Here is a 25,557-nt window from a genome sequence, read left to right as displayed (position 1 = left end):
AGACTTGAAATACAAAACTTTTTTTTTTCTCTCTAGTGGTTCTTTATTTATAACGTAGGCTGAAGCAACTGTTACAATGTAGAAGGGAGACACATTACACAACTGTTATTTATACAAGTTTAGAACAAAAAACTGCACAGGGAGAGGTCAACTCTCAGTACAAACTAGCAACTAAACCACAATAATTTACCTTTAGAAAGGATTTCTTTATTTTTTAGCTGTGACACTGCTTTTACAATATGCAAAAACACAAACAGGAACTACCCAAGGTGTCTTGTCACATTCTTTCTACATTGAATTTGGCAACAGTTGATATTTATTCTGATTACACTAACGTTTAAAAACTAAACAAGTGAAAAGCTGTACCCAGGTACAGTTACATCCATTTATTCCAAAGGTTTAAAATACCACTTGAATCTATTGTGATTACCTTGCAGTGGTTTCCGCTTTTGCAAAAACCATCTCAAGCATCATATGCACAATGCATCAGCTACTTTTAGTCATCAAGATTGGTGGGCTAAACCACAGGCACTACTGTTGCTTATATTTTGTAAAAAGGAGCTTGTTTTTCAAAGAAAAAAAGCTTAAAGTTTCTAATAATCATGCCTTTGCTTTAAAGCCATAACATAAAATGTCCTTGAGCAATCAGCAGTGTTAAATGTTAATATACAGAACAGTGACTATACAGGTACATTACTCTCACATCCAATGCAGTTATGTGTTAAAGCATAAGAGTATGTCATTGAGGATCAGAGCCAACAGAAATCCACAGGGGTTTGGGACCCACCAAACTCCACTTCTGGAGAAGTACAGTCACAAATGTGCCCTATCAGCAGACCAAACTGCTAAGGGGCTGGCTTTCTTTTTAAAACACTATTGGCTTCTCCAAACGTGATCCCTTTAAATCTACAAATCTCTGTTGGCTTTAAGGGATGGGAATTATAACAAATTTTAACTTCCACTTAAAAAAGAAAAGACAAATCCATTCCAAAAAACATTACCTAAATACAGAAAAGGACAATATAGTGGTCAGAATCCCAGTGACAATAAACAAATCCTCCTCTCTTCAAGGTTAAGTGCGAAGCCAATTAACTGCTATTGATTTAAAAGAAGAAAAGAAAAACAAGCCCCCAGATTGGTAAACACATTGGCAAGTTGCTAGACTCCAAGCTGGTTACCCTTGTTAAATCCGCTCGAGTATTTTCAAAATATTTGGGCTTTTCAATGCACCCAGCCTGCTGGGCACAATTAAGTAAAAGGCATTTGCTATATTTCTAAGAATTCCCTGCTATCATTTTTAAAATGTTTTCACATTTTTTTTAAACTGCCTTATCCTTTTGGATGTATCTGGATTCAATGAAAGTGAGTACGATCGACGAGAAAGTAAAGTGGGGCGTTCTACGTCTACCCAGTGGCAGCAGCATGCACGGGATTGGAGGTGGGTGCTGTGTGCAGTCAAGAGGAATTGTGGGAGAAAAGAAGTCCTTAAACACCCTACAGAAACAAACACTGCAATCCAGTATGGCTTATTCGGATGCATTTACCATGAAGCTACTAGAAATTCAACCTACAAGGCTACTCTTAAATGTGACAGGATCGGCTATGTTGACAGTGTGCCCCTCCCATGGCCCTCCCCCCAATCCCAACACAGTCTACCATTTCCAGACTTACTTCACTCTGAATATTGCTCATCAATTGTTACTCCTGCTTTTCCCCTCCATAACATAGTACATTTAATTGAGGATTTTACCTCTTATCCATTTTGTTTGTACATTAAAATAACTTGAATTTGCTTCTAAGCTAGACTACTACAATGCACCTACAAAAGCTTGTGGAAAAAAAGAAGAGTGAAGTATAGTAAATTCTTTTCTGAAATTAACTACCTCGTGATTCCCCTCCCCCACCCCCTCCCCCTTATGCATTTAAAATTTTACAAAGACTTGTAAAAAAGTTAAATGGAATTTGGCACCTTCAGAAAAATCAAAAGGGAAACTAAGATTAAAATGCGCGGAAAGAAAACTGTCAGTATTTACAAATTAAAAGATCAAGATTATGTCAGTTACTTATGTTGCTTTTTAATTCTTATCTAAAGGTGTTGAGCACTTTCAAAAGAGCTGTATTCTGAGTTGCCTACAAAATCTTTTGTTTGATTATAGATTGGAATGGATCAAGACAAATTAGGTTTTATTAATTAAACAGTTCATTCCCCACTGGCAGCATTTCTTGTGAGACTAAGAGAGCCTAAGAGAAGCGAGGGGCTGAGCGGTCATTTGTCGTGGTCTTCTTCAGCTTCACGCCCCTGCGGATGGCGTTCAGCATGTCTTCTCCTTGTGGAGTATCTCTCGGGCTCAGGTCTGCAGGGTCACCCTCTGGAATCTGACCTGGGGAGACAGTGGCACTTGGGGGATCCCTTTCCTGGTCTTCAGCCTCACTCTCTGGAATCGCCTGTCTGTGCTCCTCAGGGATGCTGGGCTTCGGGCCTGGGAGTGGAGGGTTGACAGAAGCTTGGCCACTCCACATTGAGGAGGGCATGCTGGTGACACCTTGGGGGCCCTCACCCACAGATGGCAACTCAGGGCTGTGCTCAGCCCGCTCCTCTGGCCCATCTGGAGGGGCTGGCAACACCCCAGGGAGGTCTGGGACGGTTGGGGTCTTGACAGGGATCACGGGTGTCTTGATGGGAATGGGGCCAGCTCCAATGGTCCCCCGGCGGACAGGCTTGGTGGAAGGGGTCCGGCGGATGGTTGCAACCCCTGGGGTGACCATAGCAGGTCCGAGGGTGGTGGGGAGGCCAGCAGTAGAGGCGGGGCGCTTGGCTTGGAACATCCGCCGGTAGGACTGGCTGATGTCACTGTTCCTGGGAATGGTGGATGACTTGTCAAACTCCTGCTGATCTGCCTCCTGGTCACCGCTCACGGAGAAATAATCGTAATCTGAAACTGGTGATAGGGTTTGATTAGGCACATCCGACACAGCAGCTTTGCTTTTTGATTTTTCTGTGGTGGGAGGACAAAAAGCACACGGAGAAGGATATAGACACAGTCTCATGGAAACTTCCCCCGGATTTCTGTCCTGTCCTCAGAAAGCCTCACCAACTCAAACCTCCCTAGCAGGGATCATTGCTTGTCCCTGATGTGCCCTGAACATGGCTGGACATGGAAGGCACGTGAATATCATGAAATGGGAAGAGCAGAAAGCTGCCAGGCTGCAGCAAAGCTACCTCCAAGCACCTCTGGGAGGAAGATGGGGATGGAGATTATCCTCCTGTCTGGAAATCAGCATGAAAAACAAACCTCACACAGACCAGCCAAACAGTTCTGTTCTTTTACTAGCCCTCACTGAGTCAGTTCATTTTGGGGGAGACAAAATTAACTGACTCAGTTAATTAATTGGCAATGAGGCCCTGAAAACCAAGTACAATGGCAGGCTCCATCCATGCTACATGCTTGAAGTGGTCCAATGCCAGTCTCAGGGTGATGGGAAGGGGACACCTACAGACTAAACGTCTCACAGCAGCAGTTCAAAACAGCAATACCACTAATGATTTGGGCCAGATAATGCTCTTTAGTGGAGGAGAGGGGGCTGTGATGTGTATTACAAGATGTCTAGTAATGTCCCAGGCCTCTGCTCACTACATACTAGTAGGACAACCAGAAATATCTCCACACATTACTAAATGTCCCCTATGGAACAGAGAGGCTGTGACTGACAGATCATAAATGGCTTTGGTTAACTGGACAGATGTCCCAGCTATAGATATTTCCATCCTGTCTGGATTATGTGTGTCATGGGGATGGGGGTGAGGCAGGCAGGTTTGAGAGAGGGTGTGGGTGGACTGGGGTAAGAGCTTGGGTGTTAGATTCTAACACACCTGAGGTTCAAACTCCAGCTCTGCTACTTACTAGTTGTGTGACTATGAGCAAGTTCCTGAGCCTCAGTTTCCATATCTGTAAAATGGAGATAAAGATACTTATCCCAAAGAGACTGTAGAGATTAAAACGGGAAAATAAATATAAAGTACTTAGTGCAAAGTGCTAAAACAAAAATGAAGCCATTATCAACCGTATGTGTCTCAATTCAAATCTACCCTGATGGTGAAGAATAAAAGCCATCAAAGTCCAGATCAACTTTCTTAATACAGCAGCTACCTAACAAGCACCGGTAGCCTTTCCATGGCACACCAGATGAACAAAGTACTTGTGACACCTGTCTGTGAGCCAGGCGTTACACTGTGGTTAAAATGGACTATCAGTTTTCTGTCTCCTCCCCTGGTGCTGCTCAGAAAGTCCAACTGCAATGCCAGGATTCCCCATACCTTGGGAGGGGATGGTGTCTTCAGAGCAACACGGGGTAGTCGTCTGGGTGCTGTAGCCGCTGGAGCACTGAAGCGAGTCCCGGCTGCTCCTCTGGGTGTCCAGCTGGAGGCCCCGTGACAGGGCCAGGGCCAGCTCCTCACAGGCCTCCATCTCCTCCCCAGGCTGCAGGGTGGACCAGAGAGGGACAATGTCTCCACAGACAAGCCACCAGGGCTGTGAACCCCCATCTACTGTCCCCAGAATCTGTCTACACATCACTTTGGTGGGACTCCATACTACTCCTATTCTGTTCCTGTGAGCACCAGAACAGAAGACTGGGGGCTAATGCCTTGCCTCGGTCCTACCCAGGCTCTAGAAAGTTCTACCAATCTGGTTCCCACACAAGGCTCTTTCCAGTGTACTTCTACTTGCAGCAGAGCATTAAGTGAGGAAATGGAGCCCAGGTCCTCCAGCTGCCAGGCTGCCTCACCCCAGGTAAGCCTAGGAGGACCCACCCAACTATAGAGAACAAGAGTGTCACCCTGCTGGTGGCGGACACGGTCATGCTCCGCGGCCTCTGGGCCTCGTCGGCAGTGGCGGGCGGCCCGCCCGCGGCAGTGGGGCCTCCCCCGCTGGGGTCTGGTTCTCGCTTCTCTTTGCGGCGTTGCAGAGTATTCGCCAGGGGCTGGTCGTAGGGTCCTGGCTTAGCCCAGTCCTAAGCAGAACAAGCGCGGTCAGGGGCTGCGACATCTGCCTCCATTTGGAGGGCTGAACAGCTGTGAACGGGAAGCTGCCTACGGGAAGCAGCTGGTCCCCTCGGGGGTGAGCTCAGGCTAGGACGCCAGCAGGCCCTCTGCATGGCCAGGCTCTAGAAAGCAGGGAGTACCCTTGGGGCCCCTGGGTACTTCCCTTTTCCTCATTTCTGCCCAAAGTTTAAAACCCTCACTCCCCAGGCAGGCAGCAGGAGACTCTTGGCTAACAGCCACTAATAGGTAGCCAACATACGCTAAGGGCACTAGCCAGTGCAGGGCACACCCAGCCCTTCTGCCTGGAGGAACCATCTCTCCTTTAGCAACCAAGACAACGGCCCATTGGGGGGGTGGCCGTCCCGGGCACTAAGGCAAGCCCCTCTTCCTACAGGGATCCTCTGTTCCCAGGAAGCTGGCCTCACAGGGCACACTGGGATGCCTGTCCCCTCAAGTCCTCAGCTAGGAACGGAAGGCTCCAGGGGCAGTAGGACGATTTTGAGGAGTCTTGTGAAGTCCATGCAACCTGTGAGAGCTGAAGTCAAAATCTGCCCAACACTGGCAGCCAAGGGGCCTGCTTTTCAAATTAGAGTCCTCCTCTCAAAAGATAGTACCTCCCTATAATTTAAAACTTTGCTTTTATATTAAATATGTTTTCATAGAAAACAATTGAGACTAGGAATAAAGTCTGCCTACACTTTTTTAACCTAAACACAAAAATTCTAAACACACTTTGGGTTATGGCTGTGTTACCACAACCCAGCAGAGGACTTACTAGGGGAAAATGCTTGGGGGACATGGCTGAGGACAGCCCCTCCCAGTCACCTGGAGGTGCCTCTGATGATGCTGCCACCCTCAGGTGGGCCCCAGAAGGGGGATAAACCCAGCAGATTTCAACTTGAGGCAGAACTGGACCTTTCAACTTGGAACTGATGCTCCCTGCAATGCGCACTGGGCTGCTACTGGCGGAGGGCTGACCGCACTTCCCCAGAGGAAGACTCCTCAGCCTCAGCTCCATATGGAAATCACTGCCGTGGAGCCGCCCGCTGCTCTTTGATTCTCCCCCAGTGGGAATTTACTGAGGGAGAGGCAGTTATGGGGAAGAAGGCAGAGTGTGAAAGGAAGGGGTGAGGGGAGACCCAGGGTGAGGATGGCAGAACAGAAGGGTGAGCACAGAGGCGATGACAGGAGGAGAGGACAGGAGGGGGAGGAGAGACACAAACCTTCCAGCTAGGGATCTGAGATGACGGGAACATGCCGGGCCCAATGGTGTAATAATGAGCGTAGTCTGGAAGGTGGACAGAGGTGACCCGAGGGAGCAGGCGGGAGGCAGGCAGGCAGTGGGGGAAAAGGCCTGCACCCATGGGCCCCACGTGGGAATCACTTGATAAACTACAGTGAGAAAACCCGTTAGACAACTGGAAACAAAACAAACAAGGAGGGGAAAAAAAGGAAAAAAAAATTAATATAATAGGATGAGTGTGGAGATACAGATGGCATTGACATTCAAGGGAGGGGGAAACCTGGTATTTATAAATAAAACCAACATCAGGGCTCTGCTGATCTTGGGTGATCCATGATGCAAGAGAAAAGGGCCAGGGTGCAAAGAACGCACGTTTATTTGACACTCTGTAAGAACTGAGTCAAAAATATTTGACCTACATTTAGAATAGTCTGGAAACTGGTCAGTGCCCTTAACTGGTGGCAGTCTCAAGGTTTTTTTGATTACGTAACTAACGAAACCTAATCTCATGGTGGTAGTGATTTGCTCACCTCATTATGCAAATTAAAAGATTCTAAAGCGGCTTCAAATGAATGAGTTCATGCTAGGTTTCCAAAATCATTACATTTGATCAGGAACAGATTCCGAATCAAGGGTAGAGGGTGGGGGTTTGCAAACCAAAAGGCAGAAAAGCACACAGCCTCTGACACAGTGACATGTCCTGTCCAATGGTCCTGTGGGGGGGATAGGGAAGGGAGGGGGAAATGGATGTGCACACAACACCTGGTCTGGGAAGAAGCCTTCACACCTCCAAATTCCCCATACCCCTTCCTCTCCCTCAGGATGACCACACGATCACTGTTTAGCAGCCAGGCACTTGTTTGAAAAAGCCCTCATCCTTGTCCCACCCTCTGTTCCCCAGAGGGCCTTGATGTCAGTTCTGAATTTCCAGGTTCCTGTGGCTGTGAAAGCAGCAGGCAGGGGAAAGGTGGGGGGACCAGGGAGAACAGGGCCGCCATGGCTGCCACCCGGGCGGTCACCTTCTCTGCGGACACCCAGGCGCCCATGGTAGAGCCCGAGCTGACTGAGGTGGGAGAGCTGCACTCGCTCACTGACTGGCAGGTTTCAGAGGCTTCAGAGGAGGCCGAGCTGGACGAGTTCTGCAGCAGGGGAGGGGCCACACGAGGGGACCGACAGGAACCGAACCACACACCGCCAAATTATAATAAATAAAAATAAATAAATGAGGGTGGGAGTGGGGAGGGCACGCACAGAGAGAGGAGAGAGAGACATATACACAGAAGAGGGGAGAGTGAGAGAAGCAAAGGGTTAGGGTTATTTTCTCCCCAAAGTTGCATCTATATAGAAGTTGTCAAGCCCCTGAAAAGCAGCGTGAGACCCAGCCAGCCCTAAATCCACTAGACCATAAGCCCACAGAGGACATGAATTTGTGTCTTTTGCTGGTACCTGAAAGTGCACCTGGCCCTGGAGCATCCAGGCATGACAATGTTAGTCCCAGCAGTGCTGTGTTCTCCTGGGCTTCTCTTCCCATGTCACTAGCCCAGGTCCCCATGGAGGCCCTGCCTGGCCTGTCCCTCATGGGATGGGAATTACTTATGGCAAGAGGGCTGACCCCGTGGCTTGAGCTTTTGCTACATGTCTGCCTACAATGGCTCTACTTGCCGCTCTCCCTTCATCAAATGCAGCCTCTGGGGTCCCCTAGTTTCCACTTTGAGGTTGCTCTGTCTGGAGACTGATTTGGGGGTTGGAGACAGCGAATCCAGTGGTCAGCACAGTGCTTCTGGTGGCCATTGTGGGGAGGGATGAAGCAATTTGGGAAACTACCCCTTCCGTGCTGACCTATGTTAAACCTGGGTCCCTATCAGACTCCCAAGATTGGCCAGGGCACATGCTCCCAGCCTGGCTTCATGACACTCAGCTGAAGCAGAGGGACTGTCACTCTGTTCACCATTACACTCTGAGTTTTTAGTCCTGGACTTGGCATGTGGCACGCGCTTAAAAAGTACTGAATGGATGAGTGACAAGGACCACCTCTTTCATGTAAACTGGGTCCCCCAAGTGCTGCCTTGTGTTCACCCTGATACTTGTTTTAAGTTTTTCATTGTAACTTCAATCTCTGGCTTGACAAAAGTGTGTTTAAATAAGCTCAACTCTTCCCTCCCATGATTTCCCTAAAAGTGTTCTGTAGTCATTATCAAGGAGGCCAGATTCATATTTCTGTCCCTTTTACCCACAGAAGAAGAAAGGGACAGAGGTTTAGCCTTCCTGTCCTGAAAGGGCAAGGAATCAAAGGGACACTCCATGGCACGTGAGGCTGAAACAAGGAGAGGCTCCAGGGTAGACAGACAGACGCTGCACCCTGAGCTCTGGGGCTGGTTGCAGCCCAGGACCTGAAATCTGGATTGAAGTCACATTTCTGCCACTTCTCAGCTGAGTGATGATGGGCTTAAAGCCCTCTAAACCTCAATTTCTAAAGAATCTTTTGCCCCAGATGGAGTGAGCGGCTCCAGGGTGAGACCCTCACGGAAGACACAGCCCCACTCCTGGGCACAAGTGGGTTAAGGCACAATTTGGAAAAAGTGAAAGGCAGGGAAACAGGAGAATCCTGAACAAATGCCATCACCTGGCCTTCATCTAGACCTGTGTCCTGTCCCTCTTAGGTGTGTGCTCCCCTCTTCCCACCCTCAATAAAGCCATTACCACCTTCAGGAGATGTATGCTCTGGCTCATGTGACTTGTACAATTTCCTCATATTTCCTTTCTACCTTATAAATCTAGGCACCTACGAGGCCTTTTTAAAAGATAGATTTTATTACATTTTGCAGCATCCCTGAGCTCATTAGAACTACCTTGGAGTTACCAGCCAAGCATACTCTGGGCATGGGCTTTCAGATTTACATCAACCCAACATACCCCCTCTGCTTCCCTCCCCATCATCAGAGGCAGAAACACTCCGCTTTGGCCAGGCTCACGCATGGTTTTGGAATATAGTAAGCCCAAAGCATAGGCCTCTCTGTCCTAGAAAGGGGTGTCAGCACAGTGCTGTGTTAATTTTCAGTCAGTTAAAAACAAGCGCACAATTATGCGGCACATGAGAACAGCCTCAGAGGACTGCGGACTCCTGCTGCCCTCCTGACTGCTCACGCTCTGCTTGCAAGCCACACAGGTACGGTTTAGTAAGGCACAAGGCAGGCTCAGGGGATGGCTGCAGACCAAGCCAAAGCATCCCAGCTGGGACAAGCACTTTAAAACTAGAGCCATGGCTCTTAGCTCTTCATGTATCCATCTGAAATCGAGTGTCCATCCAAGGAGGAGCTAGAGGGCCTCTGTCCCCCAGGTGTGGTGAACAATGAAAAAGGGAGTGCTGCGCTCAGGTGAGAAACGCAGCGCTCTGGCACGGGTTTCCCAGCAGGTGGCGCTGCAGGGCCAACCCAATGGCACTAAGGGAGAGAGGACACAGGGATCACATACACTGACAATGCACAGGAGGGGTGTTCTGGTGCCCTCCCCAGTTCCGGTCTTCTGCTGCAGCTAGAATCGGGCTGGGCTGGGCCTAGCACCGTGGAACCCACACCCTGCCTTATCCCTGATCACAGTGTCCCCAGAATTATCTGAAGAGGCACAGACAATTCATTCTCCTATCAACATAAATGGCTAAAGGGAACTTGACAGTGCCAAGGAAGGGTGCCCAAAGTGCTGCTATTCAATGGTAGAGTCTCAGCCATTCAGAGAGAACCTGAGAAGGAGCACTGAGGGTGTCCCTACTGCCCTAGTGCCTGGTAACTGCACCATCTCACCAGGATGGGCACTTACAATGTCACCAGACAGTGGACAACTTCTTTCAATCTGTCCACTTACGTGTAAGAGCTGCCCAAATCAATGTGGTGGCTCAACCATTACCACCATGGAGACAGGCTTCAAACCCAACATACAGTCTCTCTCCCTTTGGGGAACAACACATTTAAGATGAGAAATTAAACCAGAGTTTTCTCAAGGCAGTAGATAGCAGTCTGTAAAAGCTGCTGCCCTTCTTTGGTTCTGGCCATTCACAGTGGTCAGGGCACCAGGTGTCACAGCTGCTCCTAAAGCCCAAACACTCTTACCTGGTTGGGAGCCTCTGGCGGCATGGGGGAAGGTGACTTGGACTGGAAGGCGTCCTGGGATATGAATCCTGAGTCGTGGGAGGACACGCTGGACAGCCTTACGGGTGCCTGCTGGGCCAGGTTGGAGCTGCGGTAGCGGTAATGCGAGCTGGGGGAGTGCGAGTGGGAGCCGCTAGACCGGGAATCACTGCTGTTGACACTGTTCAGGCTGCTGTGGGGACAGGCAGAGGGTGGTGGGCAAGGAAGGGAAAGGGGAAGTGAGAGGAAGGGGAGAAAGACAAAAGGGGCAGGGGAAGGAAGAGCACAGCAGAATGCGCTCAGCTCTCTGCTCCTAGAAGCAGCGCAAACCGTGAGACACGTTTCAGAACATACCAGATCACTAAGCTGATACCCAAAAGGCTTTTTTAGGTGAGCAAAGGAGTAAAGACACCACCAGGACTTAGGTCTCAGTGCAGTGTGGCATTCTTAGGATGGGGGTCTAGGATGCTAAAAATCAGCTCTACAATGTCACTGGCCACTAAAGCTAGGGCAGCGGATGCCAGCGGCATGACAAGGGACAGGGCTCATCTGTCTGTTCATCTGCTTGCAGGAACCATGACCCTGTGGCAAAACCCACTAAGGCCGTAGCATGACTCAGTCAGAATGTCCTTAGATGGACCATCTGGGTCCAGGTGACCAAGGTCAACACAGACAATCACTGTTGATGGATTCCCCAAAGTGATTTCACCCTAGGGGTGGGGCCTGACCAGGACCACCAGCAAGCACATCAGCAAATCATCTCAGTATGTCTGTGTGTGTTTTACCCTTCACTGATAAAGTGACATTTTAGTTAATGGTTTTCCCCCTGACCCCTGGTGTTTGTTACACTGTCTGTGGGTCTGGTATAATAGTACACCTAGCAAGAGGCAGCTTCCAGAATCTAAAGGGAATCAGCGCTGAGTTTTTGCTTCAGAGATGGAACAGTAAACAGAATGTCAAATAACGACACACCCCCGCTGGGTGTTCTGTCTGCGTTCCGTTCCATCTCCACTCATAAGAACGGCTCGCTTCAGAAAACTCAGATCACGAAAATGAGAAAACTGAGGAGAGTCCTAGGGTGCAAACAAGCAGAATTGAAATACATAAAGGGCAGCTGTAGACGCATATCTGAAGTGAAGAAATAAACAGCCTGGGAGTAGAAAGCTGGCGACTTCTGCTTTCAATGCTGTAAGACATTGTGTTTTGCAAACTCTGGTAGCTAATAAGGACTGCAGGGGTGTCTTAACCAGGATTTCATACTACGAATGTTCAGACAGATACAGGGAAATATGCTGGAGGAAACTGTAGCTTTGGGGGATAAATACCATGGTTTTTGTCTTTCTCTCCAATCAGCCAGAAGAGGGCATCTGGGGACTGACTGTAAAGCTCGAGGCAGCTCTACCCCAGCAGCCCTGTAGTTGCAGATGTCAATGCAACATGCTTTCCTACTTAAACTAAAATTGTAAGGAAGAAAAGACACCATGCAACTCTGTCTTACACTAATGAAAGGAGTTATTTTGGGCTGCCAAAAAGCAAATAGCCTTGTTTCTCTCTCTCTTTCTCTCTCTCTCTCTCTCACACACACACACACACACACACACACACACACTATGAAAGAGGACAAACTAATCAGCATCTTCAGGAGCCCAATGTCAGGATATTCTTAAGTCTGAACTTCCTGCTGAGTGTATATTGTACGAGCTCAAGTGTGAAAGGAAACATACTGGAGTACACACATTAGCAGATCTATCCTGCTCTTTGCTCTCAATGATAATACACAGCAAGAAGAAACTCATTTGGCTTTGTACAGTGAAATAAAAAGATTAGTGAGACGAGTATACCAAGAAAGATAAATGATAACTTCATGTTTTCATCATTCAGAGGAGAATAAACTTTCCTAGGATGGTCTTCCAATAGAAGACTGGTAGGCCACAGTTCTGTAGAAGGCGGAATTATTCCAAATGATTCTGAGTATGTTTCCATAGGGAATGGAGTTAACAGAGCAGTGGCGGTGGTGATGGTGGTTCATAGTTTTGGTTGACAGAGCAAGAACTCTGTTTACCTTATGAAATCCCAAGACAAAAATCTGGAGAAAATGAAGGCCTAAGCCATTGTTACTTCCTTCATTTGTTCTGGCAACAGCTCAGCTCAGCCTGTATAAGAATTAAACTAGATTCATCCTTTTTTAGTCCCTGTGGTTTTCACTATCAAACAGGAGAATCAAATGCAATCTCATAACATGGGAAAATCCCTACACAACGCAAGTAAGAGAGAGCAAGATACATTTGCTAGTCTAGGGGTAATGGGGTTTCTTTCTGATTCAAAATTAATGCACAGACTAAAGAGCGAGACCAAAATCATTAGCTTTCTCTCAGCTGATCATCTCCCCATTTCCTGCGGAAAACGAGCCGTTCTAGGAGACAGAGACTGGCTCTACTGCTCACACTGACATAAAGAAAAACGACACATCCCGAAAGCAAGCCCGGCCCCCAGCTTCACTTACCTGCAGACACTGGACTTTCTGGACATGGTGGTGCTGGGGGAAGAGGGTGGCGTCTGATAGGACCAGCTGTAATCAGAACCTTTCAAGTCCAGAATCACCTAGGGGACAGAGCCAATTGGGTAACTGAGGTGCTAGAAGGAAAACATTAGCCATCAAACCCCGGTACCTACTGTAATATCGAATTGCTGCCATCACAGGGGGTAGGAAGTGAAGGAAAAAGTGGTAAGTTACAAATTTCTTTAATTGCAGAAATATACCATCAACCCACCAATGTCATATTTCTTTTTCTGAAAAAAGCGCAACTATAATTAATGGGGGGGCAAAGGGAAAAGGAAATCCAGGAAATATCAGAGAGAGGAAAAAAATAATTACAGTAACCTGTTAACAACGTACAAGAGCTGGAATTCATAGGACTTGCACCTTACAGGACAATAAAGGCAGTAATGGCTTCTCAGCTACTGATCGTGCATTTTGACCACTTGTATTCAATCATCACTTGTGCCTTGTTTGGCCAGGACTAGAAATGTTAAAGCCTGACAGGAATCACAAGCAGGCCAAATCTTTCACAATTATTTCTACATCCACCACCCTGGCTTGACAAAGACCCACTTGAACATAAGGTCCACCTTTAATTCATGTAAGAGGTGCTCAATAAATTCCTATTTATTGAGTGAATGCATGCATGTTTTGGTCTAATACAAGTAAAAACAGCTTCATAGAACAGAAAATACAAGCTCCTCAATTTCTCTTCTGAGCTGGTTCTCCAAAGAATCAACAAGAATTGTATGTAAAAGGCCAATGCCAGCGTGTGATTTAGCTGTGCTTCCAAATATGTCTCTTCCCACTTAGTATAGTGTTATGTGACATAAACCAAACAAATAAAGCATCAAAAAGTCATCTTTTTTGTAAGACAGGAGAGATCTCCATGCGCTGCTCAATTAAAATGACAGACATGGAGACTGTTTGACAATGACAACCAAAGCAAACCACTGTCACCTTCCTAGGACAGCTTATTTCTAGAGGGTGGGTGGCACAGCAGTTAAGTGTGTGGGATCTGGGATGTGAATGCTTGGCTCAAACCCCAGTTCCTCTACTTACTAGCGAGGTGACCCTAGTTGAGTGATTTCATCTCTCAGTGCCTCGGTGTCCTCCTCCATAAAATGGGAATGGTGAAGATGAACGGAGGAGGTCTTGGTAAGTAAAGACCTTGGGATGGGGCCCAGCACCCAGTGGGTCCTACACTAGGGCCAGCTATGATGATTAACTACCTTCTATTACAATGTAAAGGACATGGTGAAACATGAAAATGATTTAAGAGATGATAAGTACCCCAGGGAGCACCACTCAGGGCCTTGAACTCCCTCTCTCTCTGTTGCTCCCCTGACTGCTCCCCCCGTGACTCCTACCTGTTCACTTGAAGAGGGAAGTTTGTGAGGGTCCATGGTCAGGCTTTTTAGATCTTCCGATATGGTCTGCAGGTGGGTTATTTCCCCCAGCATTGAGATTTCTTCCTCCTGAAGGAAAAGCCATTCATAGCATGTCATTGTCACGACTGACCACTTCATCCCTAGTCCCACTGCTCGTATCAGGGTCATTGTACAACGCCCTTTCCTTTGGTAAATGGAAAGTAAACGGGAGTCTGCCATCACTGTGGGGTGACCTGTGAGCCGGGTCCACAGTGAGCGTGGGGTCAGGAGGGCTTCCAGGCTTCCACGGGGCGTGTGACCCTGTGTCCTCACGAGTCGAGGCCCTTCTCTGAAGTGGCTCATTTTCAATGACATGACTTGAAGATACCTTGGTCCAAACTTACGTGACAGTCCACGTGTGTTCAACAGAGATTAACTGTCCCCCTCTTTCTTGTGTTTTTCCACCAGTTTAGCAAATGGCACAGAAGGTGGGAGCTGAGAACTATGGAAGAAGCATCCCATTCCCTCCGCCATGAGTCCCAACAAGAATTACCCCCGAAGAAGTCCTATACTTGGGGGATGACTCAGATTCAGACACTTTGCCAGGGCGCAGGGAAGTGAGCTGGTACCTTTTTATCAGATTCCAAAAGTGCCTACAGCAAACATTACCAGTTATAGCATACAAAGGATCTGCTTAAAAATTAAGTCTGAATTGATTCCTGGAGGTGCTTCCTGATTCATCTCATGGTCAATCCTTGCTCCTCAGCTTGAACGTGACTTTCTAACTACCTGGAGGGCTTGCTTAAAAAACAGATGGCTGGGTCCCCACCCCTAGAGTTTTGGACTCAGTGGATCTGGGCTGAGTTCAAGAACTTGCATTTCTAACCAGTTCCTAGGTGATGTTCGGGGACCCCACTTTGAGAACCACTCTGCCAGGGCCTTTCTGACTTGGGGAGAAAAAGTAAAGTGGAACAACAGGTGTGGAGAACTGTGACCAGGAGAGCAGGCCACACGCCCTCTGCTCCTACAGAGCCACTGGTCTGTACACATGACTGTGCGTCATGTTTCCTGACAGGCAGTGGATTCTCAGTGACTCAGCAGTGGGTGGGCAGACAGGAGCCTCCTGCAACTTACGATCACCGGGCGCAGCATGGAGATGAAGGTGCAGAACCGGCCGCGTTCTTCAATCAACGCCTTACGGACGGCCTGCTTCTCTGTTTCTTCCAATAAGAGATACTTATCGTTGACATCTTGGAGGGCACTGTCCAACTGAGGCTGGATGTCACCTCTCCCTGCAAATAAAACAAAGGTGCAAGCACGGCTTGCTGAAACACTGGCTTCTGGAACGAGCACTCCTCCTCCCTGGGGTCCTGGCTGAAGTCGAAACCCAGGACTTAAACAAAGGGGTTCAAGGTGGCTGCTTTTCTAGGCCACGCCATTCCCAATTTCCCGTGCCCACAGGGCAGCCTATACTGTCTACTTATGACATGGAGGATGTCCTGGGGTGGCTCTTCAGGACTCGCCTTCTCGCCTTTCGCAACAAGCGTAGAGCCTTCTGCCAACAAACCCCCAGGACACACAGCCAGACAGTATTCCTTTCTTTTAGAACATCCTGAAGAGGATAAGGGATGTAGAAACAAGGTGAGGGCCTGCGGACGTTTCCAAAAATGGGCACAAGCTGGCTCTGTTGGGTTGACCTCAATTAAGGAGACTTTATTCGGGCCAAAGTTTCTGTCCCTGAAGACAAAGGTGGCAAGCAGCAGCTCTCCTGCCTCGGGGGCCCCCGGGAACCTTTAGCAGTTAGTTTAATTCCCTAGTGGAGAGTCCTAAATCCTCTTCCTGTAAAACAAATCCAGTCACAAAAAGGCCTTCAGTCAGGTCTCTGCTGGTGAAAAACTGTAGAACCCCCGCCGTGCCTGGCTCACATTTGAGAATCATCTGGCCAGGGCCATGGCCAGCAGTTATGCGGAGGGAACCATGGCTAGACTTTAAGATAGGGTGTTCACCTTTTAAACAACTCTAAAACACAGCCAGCAAACTGTCTTTGTAAGTAAAGTTTATTAGAACACAGTCATGTCTCTATTCATTTACATACTGCCTGCACTGGCTCTCCCAATAGTGGCAGAGTGGGGCGGTGTGACATAGACAGGCAGCCTGGGCCTGAGACCATGACCGGTTCTGGCCCCATGCAGCAGCAGTTTGCTGCACTAGAAGATAAACCAGGCAAACAGGCACTGCACTTGAGGGGAGCAGCTCCTGGAAATCTGATCTACAGGTGGGGGCAGAAGTGTCATCACAGGGTACACACCTTTGGGTCTCCCATCTCCCAAACCAGAGAGAATCTCTAAACTTCATCAGGGCAGGGTTTTGGCCCATCCCAGCATGGCCCCTGGTATAAGCGTCATATGGATACATAGCAAGTGCTCAAAAAAAATCTAATAGTTTTACACAGAATGTTAGTGCTGCGGGGAGGCTTAGAAGCTATCCCACTGGGCCAAGATGCTCTTGTTTCTGTGGAGGCCAAGACATACAGGAGTTGAGGGACTTATCCAGGGTCACAGAGGGCGAGGCACAAAGCCAGGGTAGCGCCCACATGGCCTGACTCCCATAACACTGAGCCCAGTCTCTGCCCTGCACCCTGAAGCTGAGGGAATGAACCCTGCTGCCGTGTCGGAAGGGCCCTTACCTGTTTACCTCTCCTAGAATGATGTAGGGAACATTCAAAGCAACATGCTATGTGATTTTATGAAGGAAAAGGGTGAGGAAAATTGTCTCAGAGGTAGGAAGGTGTTCCACATTTTCTCTTATAAGCAGATGAGAAAGCTTAATTTGGAGCAAGAGGCAGTCAGGCTTGAAGAACATCCCGATAGACAAGGTGATCGAGTAAGGAAGAGTTACTTCTCAGGCAGGACATAAATTCTAAGTTAGCATATAATTAGAAAATTAAATGTAGTCAAAGATCACCCTTGAAAATGCCTCAGATGGCCATTAAAGTATGCACAGCTCTGTGACTATAACTCTCAGTAGTCAAGTGAGCACAAACGTATCATGTGGACAGTATACAACATCGACGTCCAGGTAGGGATTTTATCCCACAACACCTGACAACAGTGCCCTCTCATCCACAGGGCTTTCTGCCTCCAGGCTCAGTTACCTGATGGGGCAATTCAGTGGGATATTTGGAGAGGGGGCCGGAGAAAGCAGAGGAAGGAGGAGAGAAAACCACGTTCACACCACTTGTAGTGAAGTATATTGTTAGTACATAATTCTTCTAATTTATTATTAGTTATTGTTACTAATCTCTTACTGTGCCTAAATTACAAATTCAACTTTATCACAGGCATATAACGTACGGGCAGTCCCTGAGTTACAAGCATCCGACTGACATGTGGCTTGCACTTAGGAACAGAGGCTATTATCGGTAATAGTAAATCTACCCATTCCAACTGACATCCAAATTCAACTTAATAACTTATAGAATCTATCTTGGTCATGCACCAGGGGGCTGCCTATATAGGGGAAAAAACAGTATAGACAGGGTCGGGTACCAGCAGCAGTTTCAGTCACGCTCCTGTGGCCTTGGAACATATTCCCTAAGGCTAAGAGGGGGTCCTCTATATAAGACACTAAGGCTAAGGGGGGTCCTCTATATAAGAAACTGGAGACCACCACTGTGCCCAAGGGCTCGCAGAGGGAAGGCTGGGCGTCATCAGCGCTATGAAAATGGGCTTTTCTCTTCCATTTAAAATGCTGCCTTGTGCAACTGAACCCACATGCACCGAATGTGTACATCATACAACCCCACTGGCAGCAAAGCTCTGGAGAGCCCTGAACATTCACTTTTCCTCTGTCCCGGGCAAGACAGCTTGGCCAGCCCTGGGCTTTGCTGGGCGAGGCTGTGTAGCTTGTTGCTGGTTGCTGTGCTGGAGGGCTGAGGACCACATCACAATGTTCTTAACTCTGAGAGAGGAAGGTGTGTGGGAGAGTGTGGGAGAAGGCAGACCGAAATGCATACTGTTTGATCAAACCTGCTTGGATGTGCTTTGGCTGTGGTCGCGTTTATTTTAAACCACCACCTATGATGATAAGAAACTGGAAAAATAAGTATCTTTACTTCCTTTCACAAGGAAGGCACCTGTCTACCTATAATTAATAATACTAACTTTAAGTAATAGATCTGCATAAGAAAGAAAAAAGGGAATAAAACCCAGAATTATCTAATTTGGTAAACACAAGTTTAAATTATTCTCTGATTACAGCAACGTTAGTTTAAATATGTATTATGTAATGATTAGAGGTCTCTCAAACTAGTATTCTAAAATAAGTACAATCTGTAAAGACTTCTGTAATTGTAGGCATAGTGAGAACATTCCATTCTGGATATATCATAACCTAAAACACAATGTTTATTTCTTAAATTCACTAAATATAACATATAATTATATTTATTAAAAAAACTGTGGAAGAAATTATTCCATGTCCCTATTGGATGCACTGGTTTTATGATGCAAGGATATTTTTGAGGTCCACAGCTTCCAAGTTGTACTGGTGCTGATTTTGTACACAGTAGAAGCTCTGTAAGTTGACCACCCAAGGGACTGTAACAAACTGGTCAGCATATGGAGGTGGTCAACATAAGGAACTAGGCCTATCGTACTGATTCATACACTTGGTGCTTGTCCAGTCTATGAAAATGAGGTCAACTTACGGAGGTGGTCGGTATAGGAAGGGGGTCACCTATGGAGGTTCTGCTTATACAAAAGCCCATTCATTTCACCGCTGACTCCTGGTGCACAGGTCCTGCCTACCATTCCTACTCCCACGAGGACTTGTTCCACCCTCTTGTCTGACCTCTGCTACCTCTATCCTCACTGGGCCACCATGATCTTTCACAACCCCGAAAGCAACACTCCAGCTTCACTCAGACCAGGTCCCCCAGAGCCCTGAATTACTTCCAAAATGCAAATACTGTTATTACTCCTTTCCAACAGCTCCCACCGCTCTCAAGCCCGATGTCCTTAGCACGGCCTGCCCTCTAAGCAGAATCATGCCGTCCCATCTCGCAGCCTCAGCCTTCTCGGGCTATTCTCCTGCTCCCTTTCTCCCTTCCATCCTCTGGGGTCTGGGCTCCATCCCATCTTCATGTAAACTCTCCTCCTTGTGCCTAACATCTGTACATCTGTTCATCCTGTAAGTCTGGCTTAATTCTGGACCATTCAGGGAAGGTCTCCTTGAACCCCTCCCAGGCTGGGATTCTCCTACTTGATCTCAGACGCTCCTTATGCTTATCCTTCCCCCAGTTTGAATTCTGTCTTTTTTAATTTCTCCAGTTATTTGATTGACATCAGTCTCTCCTACTGATCAGCAGCCTCACGTGGGCAGAACCTCTGAGTGAGTCTGCTCAGTTCCGTGTGTTCTCACTCAGCACACTTGCCTGGATGACGGCAAGTGTGCAAATATTTGCAAATGAAGGAGGCCCTGATATACTAACTTGTCCTGAGTTTGCTCGCTGGCCTCCACCATCACGCCCTCAACTGGCCTAACACTTCAGAACCAGCAAATGCTAGGACTCAGTAAGCAGCCAAAAGGAGAAGGGAGGGGGTGCCTTAGCTGGGCTTCCCAGACAGAATCCTTAGGCACAGAAGTGCTTTCAGCTTTTTCTGTAAGATCTAAGGCATCCTCAGTCTTGAGAATTTTTTTTTCCCCCACTGCCAGTTTCTAGGTCTTGGTGTGTTCGTGCTAGGGAATTCTGCTACTCTCCCTCTCCCGGGGAAATCATGATTATGATCTTCACTGTAAGGGTTCCTGGGACAAAGCACTGTAAATGGGCACCATGCTATGGGCCCAAGCAGCACCCCTAAAGAAGGAAGGAATGTTTAATTAAGTAGGGAGAGTTTGCAAAGCTTTCAGGAATGAAATGAAGATCCTGTATCAACTTCCCAATGTTTATACTTTACTTTCCTTAATCTTATGCATAAACATTCAAGGCAGGAATCAATGTCCCTTTTGATAGATGAGACTACAGGAGGTACAGTGGCTGACACAGGGCCACAATTACTGCAAGCTAGTCGCAGGTACATCTAGAATCCAGCCCCAGGTCTTCCCCATTCAGAAGCCCACGTTCTTTATGCTTCTTCTTCACAGCAAACACAAATGCTGGAAACAAGCTACCAGGAGCTGACCAGCCAAACAAAAGCCAGTCGAGTGTGATCAGCATCATCTGTACTGGTCCAGCCTCTCCAACTCACTCTGCACCCATCACAGTCACCACGCCAGGGTCCATTATCAGGCAAGGGGCTTTCCAATGAGGTAAGAACAGACCTGGGATGCACTGGGCCAAGACTGCCATCAGGAGTCCAGGACATCCAGTCATTTCTCTTTTCTGAGACTAACGTATGGGGAAACTATTAGAATACTGCAAGATGACTGCCATCTGCCCCTGACATACACACACACATGCTGGATTTCATTCTCAGCCACTTGTTCCCCACTGTGGAAGTGTCTTATAATCCAGGGTATTATATAGTTTGATAGGCAGTTTTGTTTTGTTTTTTTCTTTTTTAGCAGTCTGGAAAATAATGTTGACTCTAATGATGGATGGCATCCTAGAGTTAGATGAAATACAGGCCGTAAATAGTGAAATAGAAAATATAAGACCTAAAATGCACATGCAAAGTGACGCTGGAGATTCCTACTTGGAATGACAAATTCCCTTTTCCCACCAATAGTAGGCTGCCTTCATTATCCCTTTATAAGTCATCTTCTACTCCTAATACCCTACAGCAGTTTTTTGGGGTTTTTTTTGAGACTGAGTCTCACTCTGGCACCCTTGGTAGAGTGCTATGGTGTCACAGCTCACAGCAACCTCAAACTCTTGGGCTTAAGCGATTCTTTTGCCTCAGCCTCCCAAGTAGGTGGGACTACAGGTGCCCACCACAACACCTGGCTATTTTTTTGTTGTAGTTGTCATTGCTGTTTTGCTGTCCTGGGCCAGGTTCAAACCCACCAGTCTGGGTGTATATGGCCAGTGCCCTACCCCTTGAGCTACGGGCACCACTCTCACAGCAGTTTTTCTTTGATTTCACTAAAAAATAAAATCGGGAATCAAAAGAAAGATAGATTTGATCAGACAAGACTAATGTCCTTCAGCTTTAACATTTTTCAAATGAACTCAATTTCTTGTTATTTTTCATCCCACTGTGCTCCCAATTTCCCCTTACTTGGGAAATGTACATAATAACAGCACCTTGCTCACATGGTTGATGTGAAAGCAAAGGGATTAATCCACATCAAGTGTTCAGAACAGTGCCTGGCATGTGCTGAGCACTCAGTAGGCGGCAGGTGCTATCAGCTTCCAGGGCAGCATCTCTGAAGCCGTCCTTCTGAGATTAGCTGAGGACATTAGCAGGGGATAAGTACGCAGGGGGCAGGGGTTAAATTGCTTTCAGTTCAAGGTCTTCTTTGATGTAAGGAAATGCAAAAGATCCTATAATTCTAAACACCCACACTAAAGGTATTTATTTCATCACCAAGATGCTTCACTAGTCCCTGAGCAATCATCTGCTCATCAAAGCAAAGGATAAGAAGAGACAGGAAACAACGAGAAAAAATGTTCCACGCTGCCCTGCAGCTCCCCACCTGGAGTGTCTCAAACAGAGAATCCTCAGGATTCCAAAATGTTTCTTCCTTTGTGGTTAAAGAAACTCTACCATCTGCAGCCTGCGTGCCTGATCCGAAACTTGCCATCACCTCAACATCTCTGCCTTTGACTTAAATCTCTCCTAAAAAGTCCTTGACTCTCTATCTGGTGGCCACTTCCCTGAACTCCAAGCATCATCATCTCTCACCTCGACAACAGCCACTTGTTAACTGGATCTCCAGTGAAGCCACAGTCTAAGCCAAATACACACTGTCATGAAATTATCTAGAAGCCAAGAATTCCTCCAGGGCTTCGGCAGAGTCCTAAAAGCCACGTCTCCAGCATGGTACACAAGGCTGTGAGCTGCGCTCCTCACAGCAAGTCAGTAACCACAGGGTAAGTGCTTTCCTGTGACCTGGGAGTCTTCTAGTCAATTATCGAACTAGAGGAGGGAAGGGGTCATAGGAAACCCCAAATTTGTGGTCTGCTGAGCAGAAATGAGGAGGGCCAGCTGGGGTAGTCTTGTGGGACTGAGCCTTTACTTTGTGGGGGCTACATGAACTCCAGCTAGTGCCAGAATGGAACTGAATTGTAGGACACCTAACCAGGGTCACAGAATTGATGTTAGAACACATATGCATCTGCCCTCCTGGGGACGAGTGAAGGGCAGAGGCTGCCCTCACCTCCTTAGCAGTCACCAGAGTCCAGCACAGAGGAGGTGCTATGTCCTGAACAAATGCATGAATGAATAAATGAACTAGTGAAGAAGGCTTGTGAGTGGAAGAATGGCACCAGACGCCAATCAATTAGTCTTGTGAAACAGGGCAACTCAAGAGAGGCCGCAATTGCTTTCCCATCCTGCCCCTTGGTCACACTCCACACCATCCATTTAGTGTTGTCCAGGGAGAAGAAAACTATATGATGCAAGAAATCAATATTTCAAACAAGGTGTTTTAATTCTCTGTTGTTTTGTATCTGGGCCCTCGGCCCCTGCTGTGGCCCTGGCTGCTGAACCAGGTGCAATGTACCTTGACAATGGTCCCATCCTGCATAGGGACACTTCAGGACATCTGAGCCCAAAGTCACAGGCAAGGCACTCAAGCTGCGTCTTGTGAGGCTTTACCAGAGACTAGCTGGGCAAAGGAAGAGAGTTCACAGCTCTGGGCCTCTGGTGGATATCTGGCTTGTTTTTGCCCTGAATCTGCAGGTGTGAAATCCATCTAACAAACATCCCAGTCTCTGAGGCTATGTGCATTCATCTGAAATGCTACATCCCTTAGCAGGAGCTTTCTGGGTTAAGTTCAAAGGTCCTCACTGATTCAGGTCAGGAAAGGCTTCCCAATTGTCACACTAGGTCTAAAAGTTAAAATTGTGCCACCCCTGCTTTCACACAGGGAAGGAGTCTGGCTGAGCACCCTCCTTTTGTATGACCCCATGAGCCTTCCTAGCAGGTCATCATGGAGGGCACTGTCCAGGAAACCAGTGGTTTGAGCCACTGTGGTTCTCCATGTATAGAGTTCATCCTTGGTGGGACCTGGCGGCCTGCCCCTTGGGTACCCCTCTGTGACATGTCTACTCTCCACCACTGCTTCTGGTGCTCCCAAGCAGTGATAGTCACATCTCAGCACATACTGTCCCCTGTGCTTTGATGCCCCCTGGCCATCCTCCTCCAACTTACCCCTTTTCATCCTTAATCTCACTACCCCAACCCCAAGCCTGGCTGGGTTCCTCCCTCTCTGCCCCAAGCTATACCTTTTGCTTATGCTCATCACAGCAAGGAGCACGTCAGATTAAACTACTACTGAGTTCAGGAGCATCGAAGTTACTCACAGGAACTGTACAGCCCTTCCCCGTCTCAACACATTGTTGCTAAGTTATAAATTCCTTCCATGTGGAGAACCCTAGGCATTGCTTCTGCAGGGACCTGTGGTTCAAGATAAATAGCTCTAAGCAGACCAAAGGTGAGTTCCATATATGTATATATTTCTGTCTCCTGCTGTTAAACCAGAACATTTTAACTCTCATGAGACATTGTTCGAATGTAGATTTTTTCAAATACAGGTTGAACATCCCTAACCCAAAATCCAAAATCTGACATTCTCCAAGGTCTGAAACTTTTTGAGCATGAAAATCACAATGCAAGTGAAAATCTCACGTCTGACCTCATGTGATGGGCTGCAGTCAAAATGCAGTCTTGACTTTTGTTTCATACATAAAAGTATTAAAAATATTGTACAAAATTACCTTCAAGCCATGTCTATAAGGTAAATAGGAAACTTCAATGAATTTGATACTTAGACTTGAGTCCCATCCTCAAGAGAGCTCATTATGTATATGCAAATATTCCCAAGTCCAAAACACTTCAGGTCATAAGCATTTCCAAAAAGGGACACTCAACCTGTACAAAAATGACCTAAAACTTTTTTAAAAAGTATAACAATGGTAACATCAACCATTCCCTGAGTCTCCAGCTTGCCAGTCTACCCTGCGAATTTTGGACTTGCTATCTCCCACAATTGTATAACCCAATTTTTGAAAATAATTACTTCTCTCTCTCTTTTTATATATGTTTTTCAAATTATGAGAACGTCAAACCATGCAGCTTTTCGTATGTGCTTATTTCCAAATTCATTGTGGTTTAGCCCTACAAACCAGCCCCTACAGAAGAGAAAGCAAAAAGGGGCTGCCGAAATTTTCCTTTGAAAGATAAGCAGAATCTGCTGGGTTTGGTGCCTCCCACCTGTAATCCCAGCACTTTGTGAGGCTGAGGCAGGAGGACTGCTTGAGGACAAGAGTTTGAGACTAACCTGGACAACACAGTGAGATCCCATCTCTACAAAAACATTGTTTTTAAAAAGATAAGCAGAATCTTTGGAAGATACAAAAGCAAGAGGCTATATGGTTTCTTCATTTATTCCAAACTTACTTGCCACCATTTCAAATAAACAATGCCCCATTTATTCCACAGACCGACTCATGCCAGGCTCTCAGTAAAGGTTCCAATAAAACTCAAGAGTCAAAAGACAGTGTCCTCAAAAGACCATGTGTTATATGCTTTCATCTATATAAAATGCCCAGAACAGGGAAATCCAGAGACAGAAAGCAGATGAGTGGTTGTCAGGGGCTGGGAGGGTTGGGGTGGTGGGAAACAGCCAGTGACTGCTTCAAGGGCATGAAGGGTCTTCTGGGGATGATGCAAATGTTCTGAAATTAGACAGCGGCGATAGCTACATGACACTGTGCATGTACCAAAAGCCCCTGAAATGTACACTTCAATAGGGTTAAAATGCTATGTTTTGTTATGTGAATTTTTCTGCAGTAAGTAAAAAAGTGGCTATGTCTTACCTTCCTTCCAAAGATTTAAAAAGATAGAAATTGTTCAAGCTGTTTCATAATCACAGTACTGAGAACTAGAAAGGATCATCATATTTAAAGTTAGGGAATGAGTATCCCAATGTCACCGTGAGAACAAACAGAGGCAGGACTGTGCTCCCCCAGAGTTGGAACCACCCCAGCCCCACATGACAGAGGAGACCCAAGTACATCAGGTCTGTTGGGGATGACAGAATTCAATTCAAAAACCTCTTTGGACCCATTCAGTAGA

At 47.1% G+C, this 25,557-nt stretch overlaps 1 protein-coding gene across 5 annotated transcripts in view; it reads right to left on the bottom strand.

Moving 5' to 3' along the window:
• Window positions 1–18: 18 nt before the first annotated feature.
• MTSS1 (MTSS1, I-BAR domain containing) overlaps window positions 19–25,557 on the bottom strand; it is a 159,548-nt gene continuing 134,009 nt past the window's right edge. For 2 of the 5 annotated variants that reach the window (XM_023517122.1, XM_003782349.2), the window contains 8 exons: window positions 15,449–15,606; window positions 14,315–14,422; window positions 12,909–13,006; window positions 10,388–10,598; window positions 6,265–6,459; window positions 4,837–5,010; window positions 4,316–4,478; window positions 19–2,939 (listed from right to left, as the gene is read on the bottom strand). In XM_023517122.1, coding sequence (XP_023372890.1) covers window positions 2,242–2,939; window positions 4,316–4,478; window positions 4,837–5,010; window positions 6,265–6,459; window positions 10,388–10,598; window positions 12,909–13,006; window positions 14,315–14,422; window positions 15,449–15,606 — 1,805 coding nt within the window. In that variant the 3' untranslated portion in view covers window positions 19–2,241. Of the gene's footprint in view, window positions 2,997–4,315; window positions 4,479–4,836; window positions 5,011–6,264; window positions 6,460–7,303; window positions 7,424–10,387; window positions 10,599–12,908; window positions 13,007–14,314; window positions 14,423–15,448; window positions 15,607–25,557 lie in introns of all 5 variants that reach the window. The other 3 variants (XM_023517117.1, XM_023517118.1, XM_023517124.1) reach the window with 2 other exon arrangements.

The sequence above is a fragment of the Otolemur garnettii genome, unplaced genomic scaffold (genome assembly GCF_000181295.1).
Source record: "Otolemur garnettii isolate 467f Iridium unplaced genomic scaffold, OtoGar3 scaffold00004, whole genome shotgun sequence".
NCBI lineage: Eukaryota > Metazoa > Chordata > Mammalia > Primates > Galagidae > Otolemur > Otolemur garnettii.
This window is presented reverse-complemented; position numbering and strand designations above follow the sequence as displayed.